The 12,695-nt window shown below is 60.6% G+C and overlaps 1 protein-coding gene and 1 long non-coding RNA gene across 3 annotated transcripts; one reads left to right on the forward strand and one right to left on the reverse strand.

Annotated features, from left to right (window-relative positions):
* Positions 1-322: 322 nt before the first annotated feature.
* Positions 323-11,818, forward strand: LOC112061314 (glycine N-acyltransferase-like protein 3). 2 transcript variants are annotated; one of them, XM_065579844.1, is made up of 5 exons: positions 323-444; positions 6,984-7,091; positions 7,462-7,588; positions 7,871-7,991; positions 9,367-11,818. In XM_065579844.1, exons 1-5 carry the CDS (start codon positions 367-369, stop codon positions 9,773-9,775), a joined length of 843 nt encoding a protein of 280 aa, XP_065435916.1. In that variant the 5' UTR covers positions 323-366; the 3' UTR covers positions 9,776-11,818. The 2 variants fall into 2 exon arrangements, with proteins under 2 accessions (XP_065435916.1, XP_065435915.1); XM_065579843.1 differs by having other exon boundaries at positions 367-648.
* LOC135979511 (uncharacterized) lies at positions 11,660-12,688 on the reverse strand. Its single transcript, XR_010596803.1, has 2 exons — positions 12,108-12,688; positions 11,660-11,860 (listed from the first exon to the last, which is right to left on the reverse strand). It is a non-coding gene; the product is annotated as an uncharacterized LOC135979511 (long non-coding RNA).
* Between the last annotated feature and the right edge of the window lie 7 nt (positions 12,689-12,695).

Below are 12,695 nucleotides of genomic sequence, written 5' to 3' on the forward strand. Positions count from 1 at the left end.
TGTAGAGTCTCTGATGAGAACGGGGGCCGAGCACAGACTGGTGAGTTATTGTAGGGTCTCTGGTGAACACACAGGGGGGCCACACACAGACTGGTTAGTTATTGTAGGGTCTCTGGTGAGCACAGGTGCTGGGCACAGACCAGTGGATTACTGTAAGATCTCTGGTGAACACACGGGGGGCTGCGCACAGACGGGTGAGCTATGGTGGGCTCTACACATTGTGTTTTGCTATTTTGGCAGGGCTGGGAGCTGGCAGCTTGTCTCTGGGGTTGGGAGACAGTCACAGGGAACTAATGGGTCTCCTGTCCCCGCAGGTGTCCCTCGCAGTGTCCCGCTGGAAGCTGTGAAGGCCCATCCCGGCCAGCGATGCTGATCCTGAGCTGTTCCTCCAAGCTGCGGCTGCTGGAGGGGATGCTACGGCAGGGCCTGCCTGACACGCTGCCGGTGACCAGGACTCGCCCGCCCCCGCAGGGCCGAACCCTCCCACCCTCGGGCTGGGCAGAGAGCAGGGCAAAGTCCCTCAGAGTCCCCTGGGTGATGGGGCACATATTGGGCTGGGGTATAATCCCATGGGTCGGGGGTACATGGAGCCCTGGCCCGTCCACCTGGTTAGGGGGTAGCAGTTTGGAAGGCAGACCCTTTCTCCAGGTGAGGGGCAGGATCTCATAGATCCACAGGGGATGCGCCGTACTCCAGTTTGTCCCCAGTCCCCTGGGAGCGACCCCTGTAGTGGGCTGGGGCCTGAGGCTGCACCCAGCTCCACAGGAGCAGGCCCGTGACCTCCACCACTGGGTCTTTGACACCAGCCCCCCCATCTCTCTCCGTGGCTCCCTGCAGCGAATGCAGCCGAGTGAGACGCCTGCGGGAGGCTTGGACCGGGCCCTGCGGTGTGTGTTGGCAGAGACCCCAGCAGCCTTTGCAAAACACGGGAGCGTTTTAGCACAGGTTAGCACAGCGAATCAAAGGTTAAGTCACAGCCCAGCCTGGCCAAGCCTGGGCAATGAGCCAGCCAAGACGTCATGGGCCCCATGGCTGGCTCTGGCTCTGTCCCTTTGTTCTTAGGCCAAGGTGATAGCTGCTGAGACCCCCCCAAAAGCCGGCACTTAGCCCCGTATCCTGACCCCTCGTGGCCGCTGTTCTTCAGCTGGGGCCTCTCTGCTGCAGAGCCATGAGGGGGAATCTCGCTCGCTCGGTGTGAACGTCCACCCCAGTCATTGGGGTTTCCATGGTTTCTCCAGACCCTCCCTGCGCCTGTGTAGACTTTATTCCCCTTGGTTAATGAGGCTGGTCTCCAGCCGGGCTCTTATGTGAGTCACAACCCGTCCCTTCCCTTCACACGCTGCGCAAAGCAGTACAGGACACAGAGGGAAACTGAGGCACACATAGGACTCAGAAAGATACCACAGAAAGCTTCTACTTCACCACACAAGCCCCCGCCCTGGGTTAGGGGTAGCAGCAGGAGGGTAGGCCCCTCCCCAAGGTTACAGGTAGCAGAGGGGACCTCCCACTGGGCCTCCTCCTCCCTTGCTCCCTTTCTCCTAAAGTCCAAACCCAGCACCAATGCCTGCTGCTCACCCACTTTAGCTGCCAGGACCTGCCCATCCAATCAGAGCACAAGCGAGCTCTGTGCCAGCCAATCTCAGTATGGGCAGGCTTTGCGTAAGCCAATGAACATGTGGGCAGCTCCATGGCAGCCAATCACAGTGTGGGACAGCTGGGTGCCTGCCAATCATGGCTCTGACCACCCCCACCTCCCACCCCCCTGGCTCTGAATTTCCTCCTAGTCCTTGCCATGGCTCTGACTCCCTCCTTCCTCCCCCCACCCCCGCAGCTACACCCTTGACAAAATGGGCATTTTTGTAATATTTTTATGAACCCTGTGTGTGCCTCAGTTTCCACTGGCTACCCAGTGGGGGAAGCAGATTAAGTTTGCTCGCAGTGCTAAGCGACACAGGCAGTTTGCTTTCAGTTAGTGCCAGCGGTGGGATACTGAATGCGCCAGTAGCAAAGCACAGTCCGTCAAAGGAAACAGCAAGAAAATGGTGTATAACCACCATCCTAAGAAGCACATTGCACAGGAGAAAGGGCGAAGCTTTGGGAAGTTCAACAAGGCGCCGCTGACTGCAGGCTGGAGAAGGGTGACAGGACTCAGCAGCAGGTTCCAGACCCAGGCGGGGTTTGATGAGGGTCCGAGAGGGACAGAAGCAGCAGCAGGGTGTCCTCACGACCTAGTTCCCCTCCAATAGATAGTAGGAGTTAGCGTGGAAGGCAAAGGCGCTAGCAGACCGTGAGGGGGAACCAGCTGGCTGTGAGAAGCAGCAAAAACATGAACAAATGCAGCAAAAGCTTGATCTGGAGATGTGGAGGGGCGAGAGAACCCATCAAGGGGTAAGTGGGCAAAGGCCCCAGGGATGCTGGATTGCGCAGCGAGCTGGATACTAAATTGTCTGTTTAAGGAGGAGGAGGGGCTGTAGACACCAACCTCACTGCCTTTGAGAAGGGTTGTGATGTGATCCTGGTTGACCCTGTGGACCGGCTCTGCTGTCTCACCCCCACGCTCGGGCCCCCAAAGCCATAGAGACGTACAGCCAGATGGACGGCGTTAATACTGGGGACTGGGAACTCTTCAAAAAGGCTCCACTGCTTATGTTTGACCTGACACCTGAGGCTTATATGAAAGGGTTTTGGGGTGTGCAAAAGACCCAGGGTGGGACCTAAATGGAAGCCAGCTGCCGACTGGGAGAAGCCCTCCCGACAGCTCGGATCCCCGTGCAGACACAGGTCTCGGGGCGGGGGGCTGGTAGTCATGGTTCTCCTGGACATCGGCTTTGACCTCCTGCTGAGACTTTCTGTATCACCTTAAGACCTGAGGTATGGGCTGGATGAATGGACTGTAAGGTGGATAGAAAGCTGGCTAGATCGTCGGGCTCAACGGGTAGTGATCAATGGCTCCATGTCTAGTTGGCAGCTGGTTTCAAGGGTCGGTCCTGGGGCCAGTTTTGTTTAATATCTTTATTAATGATCTGGAGGATGGTGTGGACTGCACCCTCAGCAAGTTTGCAGATGACACTAAACTAGGAGGCGTGGTAGATACACTAGAGGGTAGGGATCGGATACAGAGGGACCTAGACAAATTAGAGGATTGGGCCAAAAAAAACCTGATGAGGTTCAACAAGGACAAGTGCAGAGTCCTGCACTTAGGACGGAAGAATCCCATGCACTGCTACAGACTAGGGACCGAGTGGCTAGGCAGCAGTTCTGCAGAAAAGGACCTAGGGGTCACAGTGGACGAGAAGCTGGATATGAGTCAACAGTGTGCTCTTGTTGCCAAGAAGGCTAACGGCATTTTGGGCTGTATAAATAGGGGCATTGCCAGCAGATCGAGGAACGTGATCGTTCCCCTTTATTCGACATTGGTGAGGCCTCATCTAGAATACTGTGTCCAGTTTTGGGCCCCACACTACAAGACGGATGTGGAAAAATTGGAAAGAGTCCAGCGGAGGGCAACAAAAATGATTAGGGGTCTGGAGCACATGACTTATGAGGAGAGGCTGAGGGAACTGGGATTGTTTAGTCTCCAGAAGAGAAGAATGAGGGGGGATTTGATAGCAGCCTTCAACTACCTGAAGGGGGGTTCCAAAGAGGATGGAGCTCGGCTGTTCTCAGTGGTGGCAGATGACAGAACAAGGAGCAATGGTCTCAAGTTGCAGTGGGGGAGGTCAAGGTTGGATATTAGGAAACACTATTTCACTAGGAGGGTGGTGAAGCACTGGAATGCGTTACCTAGGGAGGTGGTGCAATCTCCTTCCTTAAAGGTTTTTAAGGCCCGGCTTGACAAAGCCCTGGCTGGGATGATTAAGTTGGGGTTTGGTCCTGCTTTGAGCAGGGGATTGGACTAGATGACCTCCTGAGGTCCCTTCCAACCCTCATATTCTATGATTCTAAGACAAAATCCAGGGTTTGAACCCCAGGAGCCAGACACTCAGACTGGAGGTGTCAGTGAAAAGGTGAATAGCTCGGCCGGCAGGGAGCAGGGTCCCCTCCCCCCCCTTGCCCGTAACACTAAGGAAAGGCTGTTGAGCTCAGGACACCTGTCTGTCTGGAAGTTGACCCCTGTATTTGAGTGGGGCAGGGGAACCGTCCCATCTCCATACGGGAGATGTGAGTCACACGGGCTCCGGCAGAACTTCCCTCAGGCTGTGTCCAAGGGAGCCAGCTGGCAGCCTGCTCTCCCTGGGGAACAGAGTCAGAGCTGAACCTGGTGGGAACTGAGCCCCCAGCTGAGCATGGGCAGACACGGGCAGGGCATGGCCAAGGTTAAGACCCAGAATCGCCAGCAGGGGGACTCTGGCCTGGGGTGAGGGCAAGAGGTTAACCCCAGGAGGGGAAATGGATTCCTGGCATACACACAGCCCTGGGGTTGGAACACAACCAGCGTCGGGGAGCCCCCTGCATCACCAGACCCTGGGACACCAGCGCCCCAGAGACACGGCTGGGCTAAGACCAGCCTCGCAGGGGGACACACCCACACCGATCCCCCAATGCTCATGGGTAGGGTTACCATATTTCAGCGAGCAAAAAAGAGGACGGGAGGAACCCCGCCCTAGCCCCGCCCCTGCCCCTCCCACTTCCTGTCCCCCCCTGACCTCCCAACCCTCCCCCCGTTCCTTGTCCCCTGACTACCCCCTCCTGGGACCCCTGCCCCTAACTGCCCCCCAGGACTATCTAAGCCTCCCTGCCTCTTGTCCCCTGACTGCCCCAACCTTTATCCACACCCCCACCCCCAGACAGACCCCTGGGACTCCCACGCCCCATCCAACCACTCCCCACCCCCTGACAGCCCCCCCCAGAACTCCCAACCCATCTAAACCCCTCTGCTCCCTGTCCCCTGACTGCTCCGATCCCTCTCCGCACTCCTGCCCCCTGACAGCCCCCCCCAGAACTCCCAACCCATCTAAACCCCTCTGCTCCCTGTCCCCTGACTGCTCCGATCCCTCTCCCCACCCCTGCCCCCTGACAGCTCCCCCCCAGAACTCCCAGCCCCCAACCCCCCCGCTCCTTGTCCCCTGACTGCCCCCTCCTGGGACCCCTGCTCCTAACTGCCCTCCAGAACCCCACCCCCTACCTAAGACTCCCTGTTCCTTGTCCCCTAACTGCCCCCTCCTAAGACCCCCCCCCAACTGCCCACCAGGACCCTACCCCCTACCTGTACCCTGACTGCCCAAAACTTTCTCCACTCCCCCCAAAAAGCCCCCCCCCGTTTCTTGACTGCCCCCTCCAGAACCTCCCTGCCCCTTCTCCTGCCCCCCCTTACCCTGCTGCTCAGAACAGGGTGTTGGGCTCTGTGCAAGCCGGACACGTGGCTAAGCTCCCCAGCACAACAAAACCCGGTCCCTGGCCCGGACCGGGTTGCAGGGGAGAGCTGCCCTTGTATCAGCACAAAGTGCTCTCGCTCCCGTTTTGCTACACTGCATGGCAGAAACCGCTCCCAGTTGCAAAAGGGGAGGGCTGCACTTTGTGCTGAGACACTTGCTCAGAATGCAGGGCGGAGCTCCTCTCCAGCTGCTCCGGAGTCCAGCCCGGGACTTTCCTGCAGCCCACCCAGCCGCTCGCTCTGCTGTGCCGGGGGAGGGGGAAATCCCAGACATTGTGAGTGCTTTACAAATTCCCCCCGGATGCTATTTTTAGCACAAAAAGGAGGACATGTCCGGGTAAATCCGGACGAATGGTAACCCTACTCATGGGGTCACTCCCTACCCCAGCCTAGGGGTCAGGACACCCCAGGGTGCAGCCAAGATGGCCGACACAGGGAGGAAGCGGGGGCCACGACCCTTCTCACTCCCTGGCAGATGCGGGAGTGCAGTGGCTGGTCCCATCCCAGTTTCAAACCCAAAGGTTTTGCGGTGGCAAAAGGGTGCTGAGGCTGCATGAAAACTCCCCCCTGCACCCTGCTAGTGTCAGCGAACAGACCTGCCCTAAGCGTGGATGTGAGACTGCTCTGAGCTGGGTATTGGAAAGGGTGAGTTTGATTCGAGCCAGCTGTCAGCATGCTGACCGTGCCTGGTAGGACAGGGATGGGGAAGGTGCTGTGGCTTCTATGGATAGCATTTGGGGGTTCAAACTTCACCAGGACGGTCACTGGTTAAAGTGACCCTGCCCAGTGAAGAGATGAAATAAAGTAGGATTTTTCTGTAATATTTTTACAACACTACGTGTGCCTCGGTTTTCCCCTATGTATTGCATGGCTATCCAGTTGCAGGGGTAAGGGGGAGGATTAAGTTTACGCTCAGGGCAGGCTAAGAGACATGGGGTGAGTGTCACCTCCCTGTGAGGGTGGAATAAAGGCTCCTTAAGTAACTTGTTGAACTCAACCCAGATCCTCAAGGGGGCCAGAGAGACAAGACAAGCGCTGCTGAATCCTGGATTTCCTCGCCTCTCTGTCGGGAGGCTGAGCAGAGACCCCAGCTCGAGAGCACAGGACTGGGAGGTGGGGGGTGCTGGACAAAGATGGAGGCTCTCACCTGGAGCTGGCCAAGGAGGTCAGATGGAGACAGAGACAGCCTGGAAAGCGTCTTTCACTCCAGCTTGGCTGGGCCCTGGCTGACCGCAATGGACACTGCTTTACCCCCAGTTCTCTCTGCTGACCTAAGGCCGCTCCATGACTCATAATCCAGCCTGGCTTGACAATGCTGCCGGGTGTCACTGCAAACACAGGCTGGGGTGTCGGAGCCCCCCAAGAGCGGCCAGGTCTCTTCAGGGGTCTGGCTCAGTGGGAGGCACCGGGCAGAGCTCGCGGGGTGGAGCAGGAGGGCTTCAGCCCAGAGGCTCCATCTCAGAGGCGGTGGCCTGCCCTGCAGGAAGAGTGGGGCCCCTGGGGGGTGGCACTTTGAGGGCTGCTCCAAGGGGCAGAGTAAAAGCTGGGGCCCAGCACCGATCCTGGGGATCCGGGACATCCCCGGACTCTGACCCCTGTGTCTTGGCAGGTCTACGGCGCTGTGATGCATGTGAACCGCGGGAACCCGGCTGGCCAGGAGGTGCTGGTGGATTCATGGCCAGAGTTCAAAATGGTCCTGACCCGGTCACGCAGAGAAGTGCAGCCTTAGCTGGGCCCCTCCCATCTGCCCCGCTCCCCTCCCCCGCCTTTCGCCATCGCTCCCCTCCCCCACCTGATGCCATCACTGCCACGCCCCGACTTCCTTGCCCCTTTCCCTGCTTGGTGTCATCTCTACCCTCCCTCTTCTGTCTCTCCACCTCCCCACAGCCTTTCTCCCCTTCCTGCTGCCCAGACGCCCCGTCCCATTCTGCCCTAAGCCCCCTGGCTCTCTTCACGGGGCCCCTTCCCCCCTCCTCAATCTCTTACTTGGGGCTCACTGTGCCCTGCTCCCCCTATGCTGTCACTGAGGGTCATGGGGGGGAGGGGACGGAGGCTGCGCTCAACCCCAGGCAGTGTCCCCCCTGCAGGTGGCGCGGGACCCCAGCGATTATTTCACCAACTTGTACACGGCCTTCTACCGGGACGAGGGCGCCTGCCAGGCCCTGCTAGAGAACAGCCGCGCCGTGGACTGGGGCCAGGCCTTCCAGATACAGGGTGAGCCCCTCCAGCCCCGCTCTATCCAGCACCTTACACATGGGGGGTGGAACCACTCTCCACCCCCCCACAGGCCAATAGCCCCAACGATCCTGCCTGGGCCCCTTCTCCATCCAGACCCGGGATCCTGAATGAACCAAGCTTGAGAACCCCCAGTTGGGTCATGCCGGCTCACAGTGGCCCTTGGCCCCTCCCTGCTCCTCTCCCCCAGCGGGCTGGGCACCCCACGTCCATGGGCACCTTTCAGGGGCCCCTGCTGACAGTGCACGGCTGTCCCTGCAGGGCTGCAGGATGGGGTATACAAGACCATCAGGGACATCGCATGGGCCAGAGGGCTTGAGATGGAGACGTATCTGCACCGGACGCTGCTGCACCCAGACCCGCCTGCCATGCCCCAGTACCGGTAGGTGCTCCCCAGATATGGGGTGTGTGTGAAAGAATGGGGCAATGTACTCAACCAGCCTGTGCTAGATGGAGGGGGGAGCGGGGCTGGAGAAAGGGAACGACCAGGCCAGAGGCCTCCATTGTGCCCTAGATCTGGTGGCAATGAGTTCCCCAGGCTAACGGTGCTGGTAGAGTGAGGGCATCACCACGGCCCCACACACAGCCCCAGGCCTTGGGCACATGCTGCCAAGGATTTCCCATCCTGCTCCGGGGCAGTGCTGAGTCAGCCCTAGAGCTTCGCCAGGGGGCAGGGTCAGCCCAGCCTGGCCAAGAAACCTCTTTGGCCCCAGAATGGGGAGAGGAGGGGAGGGGCAGCCTGTAACCCTTCAGTATCCTGGGATGGGCAGACAGGGGTCCTTGACCCCAGAGCCATCCCCTCTGAGGGGAGGGGGGCTCCAAGCACAGAGCCCCCTGGTCCCTCCTTTCCTGTCAGCGGGTAGGTCTCCAGGCACGGGGTTCGCTGCCCACTGAGCCCTGGTGCTTTCATCTCAGGGAGCTGAGCTTAGCCAAGGCCCATCAACAGCGATCACTCTGCTGGGGCTGGACTGGGCCTTGTCAGACAGCCCCTGTGCTGAGGCCACGGGAGTGTTTCGATCCCCTCCCCTCATGTGCCGGGGCCTTGCTCAATCCCCTACCCCCCAGGGGTCACCTTCCCCCATGTCCTGGGGCCTCTCTTGATCCCCTCCCCCCAGGACTCCCCCTTCTCCCTGTGCCAGGTCAGTCCCACTCCAACCTCCCTCCCCTCCATGGGGGGCACTGGGGAGAGCATTATACGGGCTAATTTTCTGTCCAGCCCATCTCAGCATCTCAACCAGGAAGAGGATGGCGCTGCCGGAGCCTGCTCCTCTCCTATGCCATGTCATCCCATTTAATGGAGATATCCTATCTCCTAGAACTGGAAGGGACCTTGAAAGGTCATTGAGTCCAGCCCCCTACCTTCACTAGCAGGACTAAGTACTGATTTTGCCCCAGATCCCTAAGTGGCCCCTTCAAGGATTGAACTCACAACCCTGGGTTTAGCAGGCCAATGCTCAAACCACTGAGCTATCCCTCCCTCAATCCTGCTCCCCGGGCTCACTCCCTTGTACCAGATCGACACCCCCAGCCCCGGGCTCACTGCACCCCGCACCCTAAGCTGGGTCAAAGTCCCTCTATGCTCACACCTCCCATGTTTGGTTGCTCCCCGCTCCCCTCCCCTAGACTTACCCCTTCCCCTGCTGGTTCTATTCCCACCCCCCCCCCCGCACTGACCCTCTCCCCTTGCCAGGTCAATCCCTTCTGTGCTCACCCCCACCCCGTCCTGTGTCTCTCTCCCCCACTGCCCTGTCTTGCAGGCCTGACAAGGGGCTCAGGCTGGCCCCCGTGACCCCCGCCCACGCCACACTGCTCAGAGACACCTGGAAGTTTGGGGGGAATAGCTGGAGCCTGCGGTACCTGTGCCTCCTGATCCGCCACTTCCCCAACTCCTGCCTGCTGGGCCCTGAGGGGACCCCCATCTCCTGGTGCCTCACCAACCAACTGGCTGCCCTGACGCACAGTTACACCCTCCCGGAGCATCGCGGCCAGCACCACATGAGGCCCGTGGTGGGGATGCTGGCGGCACAGTTGCATGCCCGCGGCTTCCCTGTTTACACCGGGGTGCTGCCCCACAACGAGCCTTCGCTGCACTCCCTGCAACGCCTCGGCTTCCGCATCCTGCCTGGGGTGTTCTACCAGCTGATGGTGAGGCCTGGGTTCACCTAGTCCCAGTCAGCCAGTGCCCTGGACTCGGCCCAGGACCCTGCACCCAGCTCTGGGGAACGGCTATGCGCCCAATAGCACATAGCACGGGGGGAGGGGAGAGGAGAAGGAGTCATGGCCTAGGGCCCTGTGCACAGCTCTTGGGGACAGCCATGGTCTGCCAGCACGTAGCCCTCAGGGAGGGGATGAGACAGGGACACAGCCCAGCCATGCCCAGAGACCTTCCACCCCCGAGAAGGGGACACATTGACCAGCCACCAGGGAGCTCAGCTGTCAGCCCTTGGGAAGCCAGGGCCTGGTAGAGGAGACTCAGGCCAGAGTCTCAGTAGGGGGCGCTCTCCCCGGCAGTCAGTGCTGGCCCCAAAGGGAGCAGGGTGAGGGCTCAGCAGGGGGCGCTCTCCCACTCCCTTCCCCAGGCAGTTTGTTGCTCGGCTGGGGCTGTGGTGGGGGGTCCCCTTTCCAGGATCTTGCCAGAGCTTTGGTGCAAACTCCTTTGGGCTCCGACCACAGGTCCCAGCTGTGGCCCACCCCTTCCCTCCCCTGTGGTGATAGGGGGCAGGTGCTAGCCTTGCACGGTTGCTCCAGGGCCAGCAGCCAGCTAGAAAGCCAGGCCAGGGCTTGTGTTGATGATGGTGCACTACACGCGGGAGGGGAGCGGCCATAGAACCCCACCGTAGAGCCCTGCTGGGCCCAAACACAGGGAGGAGCATCCGCGCTTCTCCCTTCCCCCCAGAATGGACGTCCTCGGCCTAAGGCAGGTGACTTGGGACTGACCTGCCCCCTGCCAGCCCCAGTGCACAGGCTGCTCCTCCCCGTGTAGCTGGGCCCAGGTGCAGAGCCAGTGAGCCGTTGGGTTGGGGGGAGGGGACCCCACACACACAGCAGACATGGCAGGTTCTCCTCCCCCTTGCTGGTAGGTCAGTAGCAGTGTGGAGAGGGGGTGGGGCACTCCGGCTCCTTGCAGGCCCCAGGGACACGCATCCCCTTCCTCTCAGGGGGTGGGACAAAGAGTAAATTTTCTGTAATAGTTGTGATGTGCCTCAGTTTCCCACTGTACTATTCATGTCTGCCCAGTGGGTGCCAAAGAGTTAAAAAGCCTCTCCTGGGGCAGAGCAGGGCCAGGAGGGGGAGTGTCACATGGCTGGGGGCAGGAACTGGGCGTTCAGGATCAAAACCAGCCCAGAGCAACGGAGGCTCCACACAGAAGAGGAGTTGGCGTTCAGTGGGACTCAGGAGCTCCCGGCTAGGACTGAAAGAGATGGAGACGGGATCCATGTTTGGCTCTTCAGCAGCTTGGCTGGGTGGGGCCCTGGCCTGTGTCTTCACCTTCACTTCTCTCTGCTCCCCAGGGACCTCCCAGGCCGGGTTCCAGGGGCCCAATAAACCGTGTGCTGTGTGGAAAAGGCTTTGGGATGTCACTGCAAACACTGGCTGGGGACACTGGTCCCCGAAGCACAGCCAGGTCTCTCCAGGGGTCTGTCTCAGTGGGATGTGCCGGGCAGAGCTCGTGGGGTGAAGCAGGGGGGCTGGAGCCGTGTGCTCGGCCCTGGAGGAAGAGAGTCTGGCACGTCACAGGGTTCCTCCAAGGAGTGGTTTAAAAGCTGGGGCGTAGCACTGAGTCTGGGGAGCCACGACAGGGAGCAGCGCTGTGGGTCCCAGCCGGGGGCACCCGGCCAGTGTGGGGTGTCTCCTTCACAGCCAGAACCGACAGCAGAGAAGGGCGGGCACATCTGCAGGCAGACCCGGGGTAGAGCCAGCCCTGCCCCCAGCCAGGGCACAGTCCCACCAGGGCACAGCGCCCTCCCCACCGGCCAGGGAGCTGGGCCCCCACCCCCAGCCAGCCACTGCCTTGCCTCATGACTTCGACCCTCAGACTTGCACACAGTCTCCATTTCCCAAGATTGAATCATTATTTAAAAAACTGTATAGAAATCACCACTCTCCCATCATTCAGTGCATCTGGCCCAGCCTCTTGCCCGGCCCCATCGCCCAGCTCCAGCCTCAGCGGAACCGCTTATCTTCCCACACATACAGCTTCCCCGCAGGCACCTTCCGGAAAAACAGGCTGTTGCCTCGGTTCATGTTCCCCTGCACGGAGAGGAGAGGAGACGGCTGTCAGGGTGCCCTGCCCTGCCCTGCCCCGGGCAGCTTCCCTCTGCCTGTCACCCAGGCCCCAGTCTGCCTGGCCCTTCCCCACCACCAGCCCTCCTAGCCACACAGCAGGGCCAGCGCTTCCCAGCCCTTTTATAACCCCCACCCTGAGATGAGTGCCAGGCACGGCTGCCCCACACACGGCGTCGCTGCGCTATGGGGCCGGGGCGAGGCCGGGACGTACCTCCTTGAGCAGCTGGCTCCAGCAGTCTAACCAGGAGGAGTAGTTGGGTGCGTAGGGGGGGAGGCCACCAGCCAGCCTGCAAGAGAGGAGAGGGGGGAGGAAGTAGCAGTGAGCCGTGTCCCATGTGCCCCGTACCCCCCCACCCCTCTCGCATGGGGACTGAGCCACAAGCCCACCGTGCTCCGGCACAGACACAGCCCTGCTCCGAGCCTGCAAACACAGCTCAAGCTGCGCCCCACCATGGCCTCTGCAGCAGCCAGTCGCCCGGGGGGCAGCAGCTGGGTCACCCCCTGCCGGCCACCGCAGCCTGTTCCCAGAACCTCCCTGGCCTCCCCAGCGCCACTTCCTGTCTGAGCCCTTCTGGGCTACGTGGCTTTAACGGGGCCTGAGCCAGGCAGCTCAGTCAGGTCCCAGGATCCCCAGCTGCCCCCTGTCCATTCCCCCCTGGCCAGAGCTTCCTGCCCCTGCCCCCAACACTACAGCGGGGCAGACGGGCACCAGGGGAGCAGCCTTTCTCCTGGGCACAGAGCTGACGCTCCCTAGTGAGATGGCCACGGGCAATACTCCCGAGGGGGTGGGGAGGGCTGA

This window comes from Chrysemys picta, unplaced genomic scaffold, assembly GCF_011386835.1.
Source record: "Chrysemys picta bellii isolate R12L10 unplaced genomic scaffold, ASM1138683v2 scaf939, whole genome shotgun sequence".
Lineage (NCBI taxonomy): Eukaryota > Metazoa > Chordata > Testudines > Emydidae > Chrysemys > Chrysemys picta.

What these genes read in the sequence shown, in the direction of transcription:
- LOC112061314 (XM_065579843.1), top strand. Translation starts at nt 367, where the DNA reads ATGCTGATCCTGAGCTGTTCCTCCAAGCTGCGGCTGCTGGAGGGGATG. An exon ending in TGACCCGGTCACGCAGAGAA is followed by an intron (nt 7,092 to 7,461) that starts GTGCAGCCTTAG and finishes TCCCCCCTGCAG; the next exon opens with GTGGCGCGGGACCCCAGCGA. An exon ending in CCAGGCCTTCCAGATACAGG is followed by an intron (nt 7,589 to 7,870) that starts GTGAGCCCCTCC and finishes CTGTCCCTGCAG; the next exon opens with GGCTGCAGGATGGGGTATAC.